The sequence below is a fragment of the Lonchura striata genome, chromosome 6 (genome assembly GCF_050655825.1).
Source record: "Lonchura striata isolate lonStrDom1 chromosome 6, ASM5065582v1, whole genome shotgun sequence".
In the NCBI taxonomy this organism is placed as follows: Eukaryota; Metazoa; Chordata; class Aves; order Passeriformes; family Estrildidae; genus Lonchura; species Lonchura striata.
Window position 1 is genome coordinate 34918437 of NC_140708.1, and position 15291 is coordinate 34933727.

General features: G+C 36.9%; 1 protein-coding gene across 2 annotated transcripts in view; it reads right to left on the minus strand.

Moving 5' to 3' along the window:
- Window positions 1-7891: 7891 nt before the first annotated feature.
- The window catches only part of RAB11FIP2 (RAB11 family interacting protein 2), a 32055-nt gene continuing 24655 nt past the window's right edge, over window positions 7892-15291 (minus strand). Inside the window, exon 5 of one of the 2 annotated variants that reach the window (XM_077784715.2) lies at window positions 7892-12447. In XM_077784715.2, coding sequence (XP_077640841.1) covers window positions 12220-12447 — 228 coding nt within the window. In that variant the 3' untranslated portion in view covers window positions 7892-12219. Of the gene's footprint in view, window positions 12448-14555; window positions 14628-15291 lie in introns of those variants that run through there. The other variant, XM_085582901.1, reaches the window with a different exon arrangement.

A 15291-nucleotide genomic window follows, 5' to 3' on the forward strand; every position in this document is an offset into this window, starting at 1 on the left:
TGGTGCTTGGTTTAACTATTAAGAACACAAGCAGTAAAATCTGCTCTGCTTTAGTGGGTCACTTGATGTGCCTCAACTGATTTATTTCTGGATTCAGAGGTGTAGTCCCAATGTTCTGCCTGTGCAAACCAATAAAATGCAACAAGGTGCCAAATGTCTCCCAAGTCCCCTGCTACCTTCACTGAAATGCACTCACTAAACATTCCAGGGGTAAGTTTTCCTTTGCAGTCACTAAGGAAAGCTGTTATTCCAGATTGCATTGTGCTCTCTCCAGATAAGGGAGAAACAAAAGAGAAACCCCCTGAAACTCTTCTGACATTTTTACCCAGGTAACCTCCCACGTCCCACTGGAGGCTCAAGGCTGTAACTCAACACATGATTTTGCATAATTGGACCCATCTTAAATTGCTGTCTCCTCGTGTTGCTAACCCTGGGTCTGACCTTGGCTTTAATTTTTAACAGTTTACTTTGCTGAGGCTTCTCCTTCTCAGCTTCAGTGATTCTCAAAACAACGACAGCAGCTAATAACTACAAAGTGGGCAAACAACAGAACAATCATCAAACTTTTTTGTTCTCAGATACCATTTTAGACACCAGTGATATTAGGAAGAGAGACGGATTTAAATGTGCTTTGACATGGGAGATGATACAGGGGAAGATAAATGTTTTAAATCAAACTCTGTTTAAGATAAGCACAGCATACAAAGTAGCTACTTGACTCTTGATTTAAAAGAGCAGTTATTCTGATACATACTTAAATATACAGAACTGTCTCTGGAAAATAATTCCAATGAGCTATTATATGAGTAATGAAAACACAACTCACTTGGGCTGAATGCCATTTTATTTATTATTATTCTTCAGCTAATTTTTACCACTTGCCAAAGTTCATGCTCTGTACTGTTTTGAAGCCAAATACAAGTACAGGTGCACCAACATGCGAAAGTCTTATCAAACAGCTGATGGAAAAGCTTATATTCACAACTGAAGCTGTGGCAAATCAACATCTTTGCCTGCTTAGCTCTGTGCCAGAAGAGGAAAAAGACTCAGAAAGCAACAGGCTGATGCTATTGCCAACTCACAGAAACCCTGGGCTACAAACACATTGTATTTTGTGCAACTTTAATATCAGACAAGCCAAAATATTTCATTCCCAAGGACCGGGATTTATGTTTTTCCCTAAATTTTCCTCTTTGTCAGCAAAGCCAATTGCTACTTTGAAAACAGGTGGGATAAGGGTCTTCTCCCCTGGATCTAATATAGCTATTAAAACGGGCAAACTGGGAATAAATCTTAATGTTGGGATTTAGTAGCTCTTTTAAGCTCTTTTTGACCTGGTATAATGCCAAGGTTTGAAAAAAATAATTATATTTATTAAGGATTCCACAATTTTATACTTAGTAAGGGTCAGGAAACAAAACAAAACAAAACAAAACAAAATTACAAAAAAAAAAGAAAATAAAGTTTTGCATAGAACTGAGCCTCCTGAGTTTTGCTGCTCAGGAGCAGTGGTCTGATAAAAAGAGATTCATGTTTTTCAGCAGATATGCTGCCAGCTTTTCTCACAGGAAGCAACAGGCATTGCAACCTCCAGGGGCACATCAAAATAAACACATTTTATACCTGTGGGAAGCAGGGCGGTTCACTGTTCCAATAGTCTAAATAATTAATATCCAGTAGTTGAGGGAGTAGGCAGATTAGGTTTTAGGAAGAAATTGTTCCGTGAGGGTGGTGGTGGCACAGGCTGCCCAGAGCTGTGGCTGCCCCATCCCTGGAGGTGGCCAAGGCCAGGTTGGTCCAGTGGAAGGTTGGAAGATGATGATCTTGGAGATCCCTTCCAACCCCAACCATTCTGTATTTCTGTAATACAAGCTGATATCATGCACAAATAACAATAATCCAAGTGTAGTGCTGAGATCCTCTCCTGTGCAAAGTGCAAGGGCTACAAATTACATAAAGGGTTTTAGACACTGACTGTGATGTCCAAGTATCAGTCCTAGGCCAGTAATGAAAAAAAGATGAAGTCCTGCATATTTTAGAACATGATGATCTTATCCCTCAGTAATTCTCAATGTGCTTTAATGAGAAAACATTGCCTTCTAAAATACTTCAGAGAAAACATCACTTTATACCTGGGACTGATGTGAGTGGTTATTCCAGCTGGCCAGCATCATGTTAGTAACTCTTCCCAAGCTAAAATGTCAGCTACTTTGCATGAGGATTTATTGAATGGATTTATTTGTATGGAAGGACAGTCCCAGGACATAACAAGTACTCCTGGCAGAAGACCACCATTGCACTGAAAGATTTTAATAAAAATAGTAGTAATAACAACTCTGCTAACCTGCCATCTCCCCTTTGTAACTGTATTACTCTTTGTGTATATGTCAGTCTTTGAACAACTCCATTAGACTTTAGTCAGACTAAAATCCACAATTTTTCTTTCCAAGACAAGTCAAAGGTAGAATCAAATAAAGAAGATTTTTTTTTGTTTGTTTTAATCTGCTATTGTCCAAAGGCTTGTACTTGAAACAATTTACTGTGGAAGATGATTTGTGTGATTTTTTCCCAGGCACTAGGAAAATCTGAGAAACCTGTTACTGTTTGTGTTCACAGCATCCATCGCTCTCCTGAAGGGCGATGCTTTACTGCAGCCAGCCACTTATTGCCTCCTGGAAGGAAGCAGTTATTGCTTCTCATCCCCTGCCCCTGGAAAACTCAACAAGCTCATTCTCCACCTTTTATATTCTGAGAGAGCTGCTGTTCCCTTCTACAGCTGCCTTATATATTAGCATCACCAATCTTCATCACAGCGACTACCCAAACCCCTCCTCTCCCCATAAAATTAACATTTCTCTTTCCAGCTCCCAATTGCTACAGACCACCATTGCTGAATGGTTTTCTCCAGCTATTTCTAAACATCTTAAAGTCTTGTGACTTTGAGAGATGCCATGATTGTGAGAAAGGCTTAGGTTTCTCACAGAACTCTCTTTTTTCCAATGCCAGCTTTTTAAAACATGCATTCAACCACAAAGCACAGCCTTCTACTCAGTTACAGCAGCTGTTTTTTGCAAGTCTACATGTTTCTGTGAAGGATTCAGGGAAATCCTCCTTATTCAGGTCCCCTCTTTATTCACATGAACTGCCTAAAGCTAATGAATCAGAGCTGAATGTTCTCATAGCTCTAAGTCAGATGAAGAAGACACTGTGCAAATTTAACAGAACATGCCTTCAGATGTGGCAACTTTTCAAACAAGTCAGTGATGTCCCACACGACATGACCAGCAAATATTACATTTCACTTTGAATGCTCTCTGGCTAACACACTCCTGTACGGTAAACCCAGCCAGGAATTGCAAAGATTTGTGGGCTTGCAGACAAAGAACATCCTGAGCAACCCATTCTGACTGATATTTTAAATTCATCTGTTGATTTGCTTCCTTTCTCCTAGCACCAAAGTGACTTTCTGGTCTTAGGGGGACACATACCTTATTCAAGAAATCTGTTCTCACCTTGCCACTTATTTCACTGTGGTTTGCTCTGTTTAGAATGTGGCTTTGAGCCATCTTCCAAAGTTCAGGATAGTTTTCCAGTGAGCTCCTCAGAAACTCGCTTTGATGCCGGTTTTGGCAGTCAGCTCTTGTCACATATTTCATTTGTTACTTTAGACGTAAGTCCCCGTCCAAACCAGCCCAAGAGCAAAGAAGAGGAACAGCCTCCAAATACGGTCAGAGCTCAGGCAGTTTCTGGAGTAGTTTAACACATGGGCGTGCGTAAGAATGAAGAGAACTGGAACAAGTTTTAAATAATGCTCTAAATAGACTGTGGTGAAATGTTCGGCACTTAAAACTAAACTGAAAGTCCTGAAACAGATAAAAGAATAACCATGAGCCTGTCAGCAAATAGAACTGTGCTGATCAACTCCAGCAAGAAAATTCTGCTTAAACCCTCTGAAATCATAGCCAATGAAACAAAGGTTAAGCAAAAGACCCTTATTGAATATTTGGTTTATAAAGAGCTAATAAAGTTTATACCATTAAGCACAACAGAGGAGCTTTTTCCCAAAGCAATTATACTGGACAGTTATAATAAAAATACTTACCAGAAAAACTACTCTTCAGTATCCACCAACTGAATCTCAACTCAGATCACAAAATTCTTTTGCTTTTAATTAGGATTAGTTCATTTCTCCCCACTATTGATGGATGTTCCTTTCATCAGTCTCTCAACTTCAAATTCACACTATTTCACAGTACTCTGTGCGTGGATTATGAGGCCAATTACAAGAGGGTCTCAAACAGCAGTCACATTAATCAAGTGAAATGTTACATGCATTGTAGCCAAATATAATCTCCTCACTAAGAAAAAAAAACATAAAAGTTTTTAAATCTGAAAGTATCAGAAAATAGGAAGTTTTCTATCTGATCTTGGGAACATAAACAAGCCTGGTATTCACATGCCATCTACTTCACAAACACCAAAAAACCAAAACCACATCTCATACAGCATTCACATTTTGTAACTTGTAACCAGAACCTGCTGCAGACAGAATCCTACTCTCTTGTCCTTGAGTTATTAAGGAAAAAAAAGCAAATTTGATGTTATCCTCTTGGATAAAGGAGTGCCTAAAGCTACATACCCAAATTGAGCTGCCACTGCAGTTCAACACAAAGGTTTGTACAATTTTTTAGTAAAACCTTACTTTTCCCAGAGCTCACTTTTAACTTTTCCAAAACACAAAAGAGTCTATCAGGTACTTTGGCTTTGTGTGCTGTGGAAAAGAATAATTTGAAGTCTCACAATATATCCTTACAATTTAAAATAGGTAACTGTGGTAGCTTTTGAATCATAACTATAAAATATTGGAGCACATATCTATAAAGGAATTATAACTATAAATTGCATGAACACTTCAAATTGTTTCTTGTTATAGAAGTTTAATTATTTAGCTTAAAATAGCATGTAAAAACTCCTTAAAAATAGCATATTTAAAATGCTTATGCAAATGCAATTGCTATGCACAAGGCAAGACTTTTCTTTATAAAAAACCCTGACATTTTGTATTTTGTGCTTCAGTGTTCCTTAAAAATAAGAACTAAGTAATCTACAATTAGCAAAATATAAGCATATTTAAGCTATGAATTAGAAGTTAATGAAATAAGCTGCTTTAATGGGAAAACATTTTATTAGGAAATGGAAAATACTCATAGCTGGAGAGTCAGCAGTTGCTTTTAAAGGATGCAATTAAGCTGCCATTATTTTGGCAAAGCTCTGGTCTCAAAGAGGCAGATTTTCCTAATGCATTGTAGAAGTCCTTGGCAAATTACACAGTATTCATTAAATTTAAATGGAGACCCTTGATGGCTCCTGTAAAGATGTCCCAGGGAGTCAATTTTCAAGGAATTCATAATGTGAGCAGCAAGTTATCGGAGAAGGAGACATTCAGCACCTCGGAAGGGCCCAGATGAATGATTTAGAGGAGGTGATATGACACATTTTGGCCACTCCACAAGACCCTGAGCCAGACACCCACTTCAAGTAACAGCAGAGGAAACCTGGCCAGCCACGTGCTGCATACCCCAAATTTCCTCAGACACTTCCCAGCTTTCCTAGGAATGTGGTTTGCTCAATCCCTGAATTTAATACCAAGTGTCAGCAGGGCTGAAAAAGCAGAAGTGACAGTGCTGCTTCTGCCCAACACCTGTCCCACACCTAAAACCTTGAGAATTCATCCCTCTGATAAACTCCCACTTTTTGGGGGTTTTCACCTTGCCAATAATCTTTTTAGTAAGGGATGCTGTTACCTCTTCCTATTATCAACATAACCTGCCTCATGCTAGGCAAATAGATCCCTTAAAATGACACTCCTAGCCCTACTAACCTTGTCTTGTTGGGTTTTTTGGATCCCAGCAATGGCATCTCCCCAGTGTTGCTCCTACTCATTCCCTGCATGTCACACAGCAGGTACTGTTTTGGCTGAAACAAATAAAATACATCCCACAAAGTTTCTCCCCTTTTTAGTATTCAGCTTTATTTAAACGTTGCATGGCCCTAAAACCTTTTTAAGCTGCTTACTTTTAAAGTATAAACATGTCAGTGTTTAGCCATGGAGGGTACTTTTCTGTCCTAAATCATCATCCATTTATCAAAGACTGATCTACATTACTAAATGCTGTAAAAACACATTATAAATACATTGCAATAATCCCCATGTAATAGCCACTGGCTTCCAGCACTGAATATACTGATATTTATATAAACATTACACAATCAATGCCACAGTTTCCAGGCTGGGCTGCACTCAGTGTAGTAGCCTTCTCTCATAATTACTCAATAAGTAGTACAGAAAAAACTACTTCCTTTAGCAGATAGTCTTATTCCTATGTCTTATAAAATGGCACTATTACAAAACAATCCAAAAAATAATCCAATTTCTAATTAATTATTCCAAAAAGAGATGCATTTTTAAATCATCATTATTTATAACTTTACAAACATGCCCAGCATTACACAAAAGGGCAACATATCCCAAGTGAGCTGCAGCCAGAACTTGCACAACACTCCCATAAAAACAAATCAAAAGAGGGAAATGAAATCCTGATTTTTATTCTGTGGTTCCATAAAAAAAAATAACTTCAATAAGTGCAACTGGAGAGAGAATTGTCCTTAATGATACTTCTAGTTTACATGTAATTTCAATAATTCTTTAACTGCTAAACTATAATTAAAATATCATTGAAAACCTTTATTAGGGGATTGAGATGGTTAGCAATGACAACTCCAAAGATAACTACATGCTGGGGAAACTGGAAGCTGCTTAATCCAGTTGGGCTCTCATATCATCAACAGGATTGTGGCTGGTATCAGCTAACAAACATTATGCCTCTGAGGGAGGGAAATTGTGTGGCTCCCTTTTCAAATGGGCACAGGAGCTGAGATTAGTTACCAGATGTGAATTACAGATGGAAACTGGTGTCTAACAGGCAGTGCTTTCCCCTCCTGTCCCATTCCTCAGCTGTCACACACCAGGAAGCTGCAAAACCTGTGAGCCAAGGGGAGACACAGCTGATGGGATCTGCATAACAACACCTCTGGAAGCTGAAGGACAGCTCACAACCTGGCTGTGATTTCCCACAACCACATTTCATGGGCACCTCTAAGAGAAGAACCCTTTCTAAACTTTTTAAGTCCATAATGTATTGACAAAGGACCTGCTCACAGAGCAAACTAACAGTGAGGGAAGGAATCACATCCCTGTGGAATTCAAAGCTCCAAGAAACTGGGTGGAAGATTCACAATGTTCCTCTCCCAAACCAGGACTTTCTCCACACCTCTTCACCATCCAGAAAACCTGCTGTTGTCAGGGGATAGACTTTGCTGTTTTGCATGGAAAAGGACAAAAATTTGTGGGAGAATTGAAAACAAATCTTCTGGGTGATGGGGGAGGATGCTCCAGTTTTCTGTCATTTTGGCTGAGTTTTTATTCTGTCAAGTTTTAAGAGAAATATGTGTCATGTCCTCCATATCAGAATTTGCACAGTGCTTGCTCTCATGCTAAATGCTGCTCTGGCCTGCAGTGCCAAAGATCTCCTGGTAACATTTACACAGCCATGGCATCAGAGGAACAGTGCATTTGAAGGGATTGCAGACACCACACTAAAAAAGACATACAGACTAGGACATTTAAGAATACACCACTTTTTGCACTAATTCAAAGTTCTGGACACTACTGAAGCCATTTCCCTTAATGGCTACCCTGCAAACATCTGGGATATTCATTTAGAGCTGTCCCTAAGGAAATACCCCTCTCTGTGGTCTGAGAGCCTTAACACTAAGTTTAGGAACCACATGCTTTGCATAACAGAGATTAATGTCACAATTCAATAAATACTGCAGTAGTGCATTGTGGTGCTTTATTAGTGTTAGACATGCAATATTTATTTAATGAACAGAAATTAAAATATTAAGATAACATTTTCATCAAATTAAAGGATCTGAAGTTGCAATAATGGAACAAAAATAATGTTTTTCATGCATTCTAAGTTTATAGTTCTCACAAGTGCATATAGTTATGATTCTGTACCATTATTAAATGTAGACAAACTACCATTGATTGCACAAGACAAAATAAAACCCTTAAGTTATAAGTAGTGTTCCTATCTTTTACAGACTTCCTATATAACCTGGATCTTCAGCTTTTTATAATACATTGTAACACATCTGGAAGCTTCTAAAATGAATAGGAATGGCTCGACCACTTGTAACATACAGTGGCTTCCTCAACGTAGAAATTATAAAAGATAAAGCAAATGCCCACCATGCTTTAGGAGACTGTGACCTTTTCAACAGAAACAAATCTCAAACCCCTTCATAAACAGATTAAAGTGCTACCTATTGCATATTAAATACTTCCAGCGACTGTATTGAAATTTTTAAGTTACAAGTCCCTGAAAATAGGGTTTCCTACCAAAAGTGCTGACAGACTCTTAAATCATGAACACAGCAGAGCTATAATCCTTCAGCAAGTACTTCAGAGAAGGGGAAGTTAGTCAACATGCTCTAAATTCACCATTGTAACAGCCCAGCTAATGCCTCTATCATATCTACAACAGCAATGGTACAAAGAGGAGAAAAGCATCAGCTCACTTTACATACTTGATGTAGGACAATAATCTTTCTTTAAAGCTAGAAGCATAAATAAACCTCCAGTGCAGCAGTAAACACATTAAGACAGCAGTTCTGCTTGTTTTAAGATGCATCCAAGAAAGGGCATCCTGTACAGAAACAAATGCAGGCTAGTATCTAATGAGCATAATTTTCATCAGGTCCCCAAATCATGAAACCTTTCGAAATACAAGGCAGCATTTCCACAGCTGGAAAATTACAAATAGTTCTTGACACAGAGCCAACAGCAATAAATGCAGTTATAATCTAGGGAGAATGCTACATTCATTAGGAGGTGGAAAACCAAGCTAAACTTAAAATACAGCAGCAAGAGGTAACATACATAAATATTAAACATCCTTCTTGAATGGCAGAAAGTTTACATTTCTGACTTACAACATAAAAATACGGCCTTCATATTTGTCCTTTTAAGTAAGCACAATACAAGTCAGAGCTGTTTCAAAGGATAATTTCAAAATATAGTGCATGCATGGATGAATGCTTATGCTAATTTAGGAGAGAAAATATCAAAATAATATGGAGATGTTAAAAATTTTCATCCGTGTATTTTAAAGGGCAAGAAAGACTGACCAAAAGTGGCAAGTTTTTATAGGTTTAAAATTATCTGCAAGAAAGTCTACAATTTTATCCTATGGGAAAGACAGAACTTCCTTTGTTTTCAACATACAAATTACTCTGTATGAGAAGTTTTCATTTGAAAGCTGCATGGTTCAAAAAATACATGTGGGGCAAAGATGCTTTTTAAAAATAATTTCAGAATACAGGAAAATGCTAAGATTTTCTTTTTAAGCAGAAAATGAAAATATGTGTATGCAATCTTTCAAGAATTGCTCCAAAAGTAGCCTGTTTTTTTACCTATAAACTCTATAAAAATATTTTCATAACTGCTAATGTCCCATTCTACCTCTCAATAACTTTACCTTTTCCTACATGGCATTTGTTGTTCTCCCCTCTTTCTTGACAAATTGTTAGAAACAAAAGGTGCTTTTATTCACTTAGAGATCAGATAAACACTAGATAGCACATTCAAAGCTTCACTAAATTTCTTCACTAATGCACAAAAATTGATCTTTTCGCTACCTTTAATCTGCTTATCGTTCTTGGTATGCAAATATGTCAAATGATCTGCTTTTAGTCAATTATGCAGTTTGATATTCTACATTTACATTCTAAAAGAAGTGATTTCAGAGGTGCTAAATATAGTAGAGTTACATTTTAATAATTATAAGTTGGCTTGCATGTGAGAAGTCACTGGAGCACATTCTCTGGTTGGTGCAGTTGTTAATCCTCAGTAGTGTGGATACTAGAGATGGTCTCATACCAGTTAGCTGAAAATTAGTGTGGAATTCAAAACTATTGCAGAACATTTCCCCATCAGCAATATGAGAAAACCACTGGCTTCAGCCAAGCATTTGAAAATGTTTAAGAACTTTTATGGAAATACTGAGTAACTGAAATACATCCTGGCGTAATTAGAAAATGAAAACCTAATTGAGTGTAAACCCCAACTTCTAACAGCAAACATACCATGAACTAGTACATAACCTTTGGCACTTTGAATATATTACAACAAATTTACAGTCATCGAGATCTTAAGTGGGTCAAAAGAACATTCACATGGTTTCTGAGGTACCAAACTTGATACATGCTCAGGCTGACAAAGGAGAGACTGCCTGGTGTGGGATGGATTTCTGCACTACAAAATACAAATGCAGAGCTCTGCAGCTGGGCAGGGCTGGGACCTCTCAGGATCCATCCAGGCACAGGGATCCACACAAAGGATTGGGAACTCTGGCTGCACACATTTTAGGGACAGTGCTAAATGGGGACTGGGAGGTTGCTGTTAAATAAAAGAAGAAAATAAAGGAGAAAAAGCCAAAAATAAGTAAATGAAATCTGAGAATATTTGTACGAAGAAGTTTTTTTTTGTAACTAGAATACTTCTGTTCTACAACACTAATGATGTCAAAAGCAGTGAGACAGAACTTTCTCAACCCTTCCATATATAATTATTCAAGATATTACTGATTTCTGCAGTTTTAAAAATGAAAATGTATTAAAATGTTTTACAATACCAACAACAAAAAAACCTGGAATTTAATTTCAAGCTTTTTTGGTCACCTCAGTAGCAGCCGTGCCACAATGCTGTAAAAAAACCCAACAGATCAGGTGCAGAAAAAGAGGAAAAGACAATTATCTTAAATCCAAATTTAAAATATTCTCTGTACATGTTTTAAATAACATTTTACTGTTTCACAGCAAGAGAAAATCCAGGACTATTTTAAAGGAAACTAAAATTAAAATCCATTCATCTTAATGTTTTGAGGGTTCTCTTATAGTATTTTCCCATTATACCTTCATCACTATATTTTTCCAATTCATTGAATAACAGACACCTTTTTCATACATCATTTTACAAACAATTATTAAATGATGAGGAAGATATTTACTACATTCTTCTTTCATTTGCCTCAATGAGAACTGACTTTTAGAACTATTTACATGGAATACAGACGTTTTTAATGGAAAGCTTAAGTACCCTATATTGTTTAAGCAACATGGCCTATTTCTAAAGGCATATACTTCATTGTCATAAGATTTAAAAAGTTAAAACACATATACCATGTAAAACTCAAGCTTAAATTGATTTATCATGTCTATTTAAGTCAGCCTCTCAATTTCTGCTACATTTTCATTGCAGCAGACTTTGAACAGAACAATTAATTTCTTTATTCCATACTTGAGTTCTCCAGTTGTACCTCTGGCTCTGTGAATACTGTTCAAAGTACTTCTAACACATAAAAAGACATGCAGTAACTTCATACAAAAAGATCCTCAAAACACCTTTATGTCATGAGCTCACTACCAAAGTTCACTCATTATACATAAAATTCAGCATTTAAGTGTAAAATAACTGGTTCCAGCATGTGCCATGACAGAAATGGCACAGGGGTTTTTATACATTGTTATATAAAAAGCACATTGTATAGAATACAGCATTTATTTTGCAAGGATTGTGCATCACTGTTTTCCTCTAACATGTGCAGGATTACATTCCATTGCAACAAACCACACTTAGGTTTAGTAGAGTACTACACTGGATTGAAAACAGTGGTCTCGATGACATGCTGTAAAAAAAAAGAATCAGTATATTTGCCTAATACCAATAAACATTCAAGAAAACATTCATAACAGCACAGGCTTCTCTGTTGAAACTGCCACATGGTGAACACTAAGCTATGATATAAACTACATGGACATATTTTTTATGTATCATTAACTCTATTTTAAGTATTCTGTACCTAAATGTATTTTCCAAAAAAAAAAAAAAAGTTACCTAAGTTATCTAACATAAAACAACTTTTGGCAGCCTCTGCTTGTATTTGGATTAAAAAATAAAAAGGAAAAGACCCACGCCATTGTCTCTCCTCCCTATTTTGCTGGAATTTCTTAGGAGAAAAGTAATGAAGAGAAAACAAAATATTAAAGTGTGATCTCCTTCCACTAATGTATTCAGCAGAAAGTACCACTATCTCAGCTTTTGGAAAATTTGCCAGCTTTCCGAGAGGGTTCATATGGCACTCTGAGAATACTGGGGGTTTCCTCCATCACTCGTACCAGGAGATTGTCAATGTAATCCTCGAGCTCACGAATGTGGCTGTCCTTCTTCTTCAGCTGCTCCTTGTGTTTCACCAGCTCCTGCAGAACCTCCTCGTAAGTGAGGTTTCGGTATCCTGCAGTGGCATCAAAAGGATTTCCTTCCTGCAGGTGAGTGTAGAAAAACACCAGATTTTATTAAGCAGTTCAGTGTCTCCAGAAAATTAATTGGTTATTGCTTTTTGTCTTTCTCATGTGCATCTCCTGATATGAAAAGCAATGTTTTTTCAGCAGCACCTCTGTTTGCAGCAGTGCTTTTCCCTCCTGCACCTGCACTGGAGCAGACAACTGGAGATGGGCTGCCCAGTTTCATTAACATTTCCCACTCTGACATCTCAGAAAAATATCTTCTCAGTGAGGTGGACATACAGTCAGTGTGTCAGAGTTAGTGACCATATGAGCAGTGACCACAGTAACAGCTGGCAGGTCCATTTTGGGAAACCAACCCTCTTAATTATGGAATAACACGAGAAGAGCCCTGAGAATTTAACTCCTACTGTAACTTCTTTGAGTCTTTGCCTCTGGAGAGAATCACAGCAAAGCATTTACTCAGCTCTAAATGACATCAGCCCTCACCTGTCTTCCACATTCATATTTGTAGTCACCAATGGCTCTCCAGGCTTTGGCTTCTGAATCACATAATAAAAGTTTCCATTTTAAATTGCAGGTGAAGGTAAAAGGTTACATCTTACTTGCACCAGAGCACTTAAGGCAGAAAAAAAAAGTGTATTTATAAAAGACCTTGCTTGCTTTAAAGCAGGAGAGGCACAGAATTAAGCAGTAGGGAAAGCAGAATTGTTTCTGTAATGATTTCTGATGACTCAGTAAGTGAAGGTATTAGCAGAAATGGACAAATTAGTCATCTTAAAAAGGACAACGTGATCCAAAGACTGTAAACTTGAATGTCTTCTTTTGTGTTGGTTTATAGAAGTATCAGCACTGTTAGACATGTTAAGCAGTATGCTTCATCTCATTCAGAAATGAAAAAAATTAGAAGATATGGAACCTACGAAGTCCTGCACTTCTAACAGGGCAGACGAGACAGCTTTTGTTTACAGTAGAAGCATGTCATTAAAAATTATAAAGCTTGCACAGCTAAGAAGCACATCACATAATAGTCATGCTCATTCCTTTTCCATGCCCCATTCTTTTCTTTCCATACAGCTCCATATTTGCACATTGGCACATGTCGACCCATTAAAATATGCAGCTGGCCAAAGTTTTCAAAGGAACCTAATTAAAAGTGATGGTGCCCTGCAAATAGGCTGAAGTGTGACAGATCAGCCTCTCTCCATCAATTATACTCTAACAGTAGCTCTCAAAAACATGTAATTTTAAGGGTTTCTCTCTGCACTTGAGACATTAAAAGTCATATATATGGATGTAAATTCAGTATTTCAAACATACCAAGTTAAGGGATTGTAAGCAATCAGTAACTGTCACTTTATTAAAATGGCTAATCTGATGAAATTTATAAATTGGTTAGTAATCCATTTTCAACAAGGAGAGAAGAGAAAGTAACTTCACATTGTGGTCATATTCGTAGCACATTTTCTTCTACAAGAAAGAAATAAAACTTTCTCTTTTTATGAAATTTTATTCTCTTTACTAAATTTTTGTACACACTGGAGAAAATATCATTAACACTTTTATGCCTGAAATACAGGGTTTGCCTAATGTTCTGATTTGGCAAAGGAACAGGTATTAAGGTGCAATGATGACTTTAATTATGCAATCAAGTTTACTGGAAAATTGTGTGTAATATATAAGCTTTAAAGATGTTTTATCATGCACATGCCCCATACACATCTTAATTATGCAAGAAAATTCTAGCAGAAGTATGCTAGCATTTAGAAATTAATGTTGATAAAATTAAGAATATTTGGTATGTTCAGCTTGAGCCAGCAGGTAATATTAAAATGTATATAGAAGATTTATTTCTTTACAAAAATAGATACCACAGTTTTAATGCATAAGAATAATCTTAGAATGAATGATTAAGAGAAAACAAAATATTCTAAAAGAGCCATGCAAAGAATTATTGTCTCAGCTACAAAACCCTGTTGGGGTACACACTGCCAGCCAGAGGAAACGACAGATAAAATGAAGGCCAGGCAATCCCTGATCATCTCCTCATTGTTCTAATGAGGAATTCTGCTCTGGGAATGTCATCTAAGCTACTTTCACATCTTTTGTCCTACTTACTTCATCTTCCTTTCAGTTCTTAATTAGGCCTTAAAGAGCTCATACTGCCCTTTCAACTGGCTACTGCTCCCATTTAAACGCTGCTTGCAGAGACAGGTGTTGGCATCAGAGGAGGAGACATACAAACATAATTACTAAATAGTAAGCACAAGGAAGAAATGTAATAACTTGGTGAGGGCTAATATTACAGAATCTAATAATAAATTACTTCAAACACCTTAGAAAGCAATCCTGAATATTTAAAAAGAAATTCAAATGGTTTCATTCAAAACTATGGTTGTGATAGAGTCTCTTCCCCACCTAATTTGTATTTTGCATTAAATGAGCATCACCTCATAATCCTATAACAGACATTTAGAATGGCTGGCATTCCAAAAGAAAAATCATCAAGGATTTCTTTTATCACCTTTAAATCCTTTAAATAAAACAATTCACATCTTATTTCTTAAAAGAATTAAACTGATGCTTTTACCAGCAATAAATTACATGATTTGCAGTAGTACATTTGCAAGCACATAGAAACTGTAATTATGGTTACTTTACAGAACAATGGCTGCTAAGTTAAATCAATTTTTTGATGTCTTTTTTTTGTCAGAGATTAAGTAACTGCCTGGTAGAATTCAGTTTACTATCTGATCAAAGGCAGCATTCAAATACTCTGACATCTCCCACCAGCTACTTACATTATAAAAACTCGGGCATTTACAATAACATCAAATGCTATTACAAATCATTTACATAAAC